The following is a 1,732-nucleotide window of genomic DNA, read 5'->3' as shown; positions in this document are numbered from 1 at the left end:
TAGGACATATTGGGACAAGTAGGGACAAATCAGGACATACACATCAGGACATGAAGGGACACATCAGAACACATTAGAACAAGTAGGGACATATTAGGACAAGTAGGGACACATCAGGACACATTGGGACACATCAGGACAAGTGGGGACACATTGGGACAGGCTGGGACAAGTAGGGACACATCAGGACAAGTGGGGACACATTGAGACAGGCTGGGACAAGTAGGGACACATCAGGACAAGTGGGGACACATTGAGACAGGCTGGGACAAGTAGGGACACATCAGGACAAGTGGGGACACATTGAGACAGGCTGGGACAAGTAGGGACACATCAGGACAGGTGGGGACACATTGGGACAGGCTGGGACAGTAGTCCGCCCCATACTCCCTGGCTTAGAATATTAGCTGAGCTCACTATGAAGATGAATCAGGCATCAGATTCACTCGTTCAGCACATACATGAGGCATCCACAGTCAAGGCCAATCACAAACACCTCAAGCTAGAGACCCAATTGGCAAGCAGAGAGTTGAAGATGTGCAAATCTCATGCTGAGCGTGAACATGGACTCCAGAGCACAATGGCCATTCAAAACCATGAGCATGCAATGGCAGATGAATGGATGAAGCAGCTGGAATTGGAGATCAAGCTTGAGCAAGTGAGGTTGGAATGCTTGATTATGGAAAGGAATTTGGCTCATCAGGATCCCAGTACTGAAGTTTGCAAGTAACTGTTCAATGTTTGTTCTGCTTTTGCTTCTCTTCCCTCACTATTACCATTTTAGCTCACAAATTCCTTACTGCATTCTAGGCTTGTTTTTCATTATTGTAGGTTCAAACATTGTGATGTATGCTAGAATAATTCAATGTGTTAGTTGAAGTCACTCTGGCCACTGTATTTTCCTTGAGTTTGACTGCACTTTCCTCACATCACTCATTCTGGGTCCTTGCATCCACTGCACTTTCCTCACATCACTCATTCTAGGTCCTTGGTAAATTTACTAAAGTATGTATCTACTACCTGTCACTGTTGATATCACAATAACTGGCCCATCAGCATGTTTCAAAAAATCTGTCCTTCAGATCTGATAAAACCTTCATCCCCAGCTCCTTCTTGTTCAGCATTGTCCCCATCTCCCTCTTCACTGTCCTGCATTCCATGACCCCACTGCCTTGCTTCCTGGGCAAAAAGATCAAATGTATCAGTACTGCCAAGCTGTTCCTTGATGTCGACAATCATGTTATGGAGGATAAAGCAGCAATGTGTCCACAAGTTCACCTCATCAAGGTCTTTTTGCACCTGTATTTGAACTTGAAGTTCATGAAGGGATTTAAATCGGCCTTTCAAAGAACCATAGCAATGCTTGGAGCAAACAAGGACCTGCAGATGTCAAGTTGACAGTTTTGACTTAGAACAGTTCATACTACCTTTGACAGGTGATAATTAAATGTTTTTTGACCACACATCAATCCACCAGCTGCTGGTCGCTTAAAAGGTACAACACACCACAGGCAAGCACCATAGGCTGAATCTGCCCAGATCCACTCATTTCCCCCAAAAAATGTTTGTGGATGGTGTGTAATTCGAGCTTTTGCAAATGTGTTTCAGTCATGCACACTCCTGGGGACTCCAATCACATAATGGACGATGTGCAGGTTGTGGGCATAATTACGATCTTCTGAAAATGTTAGTTTGGTTTTCTCTGTTCTAACTCATGATGCACCTGGGCTGA

General features: G+C 44.6%; 1 protein-coding gene across 1 annotated transcript; it reads left to right on the top strand.

Annotated features, from left to right (window-relative positions):
- Positions 1-418: 418 nt before the first annotated feature.
- BJ212DRAFT_1491102 (uncharacterized protein) lies at positions 419-810 on the top strand (the record flags this gene model as incomplete). The annotated part of the gene is made up of 3 exons (XM_041341486.1): positions 419-658; positions 720-726; positions 785-810. 3 exons carry the CDS (start codon positions 419-421, stop codon positions 808-810), a joined length of 273 nt encoding a protein of 90 aa, XP_041184767.1.
- Positions 811-1,732: the final 922 nt, after the last annotated feature.

The sequence above is a fragment of the Suillus subaureus genome (genome assembly GCF_016647635.1).
Source record: "Suillus subaureus strain MN1 chromosome Unknown BJ212scaffold_638, whole genome shotgun sequence".
NCBI lineage: Eukaryota > Fungi > Basidiomycota > Agaricomycetes > Boletales > Suillaceae > Suillus > Suillus subaureus.
Note: the sequence above shows the minus strand (reverse complement) of the source record. Positions and strands in the feature narration are given on the sequence as shown.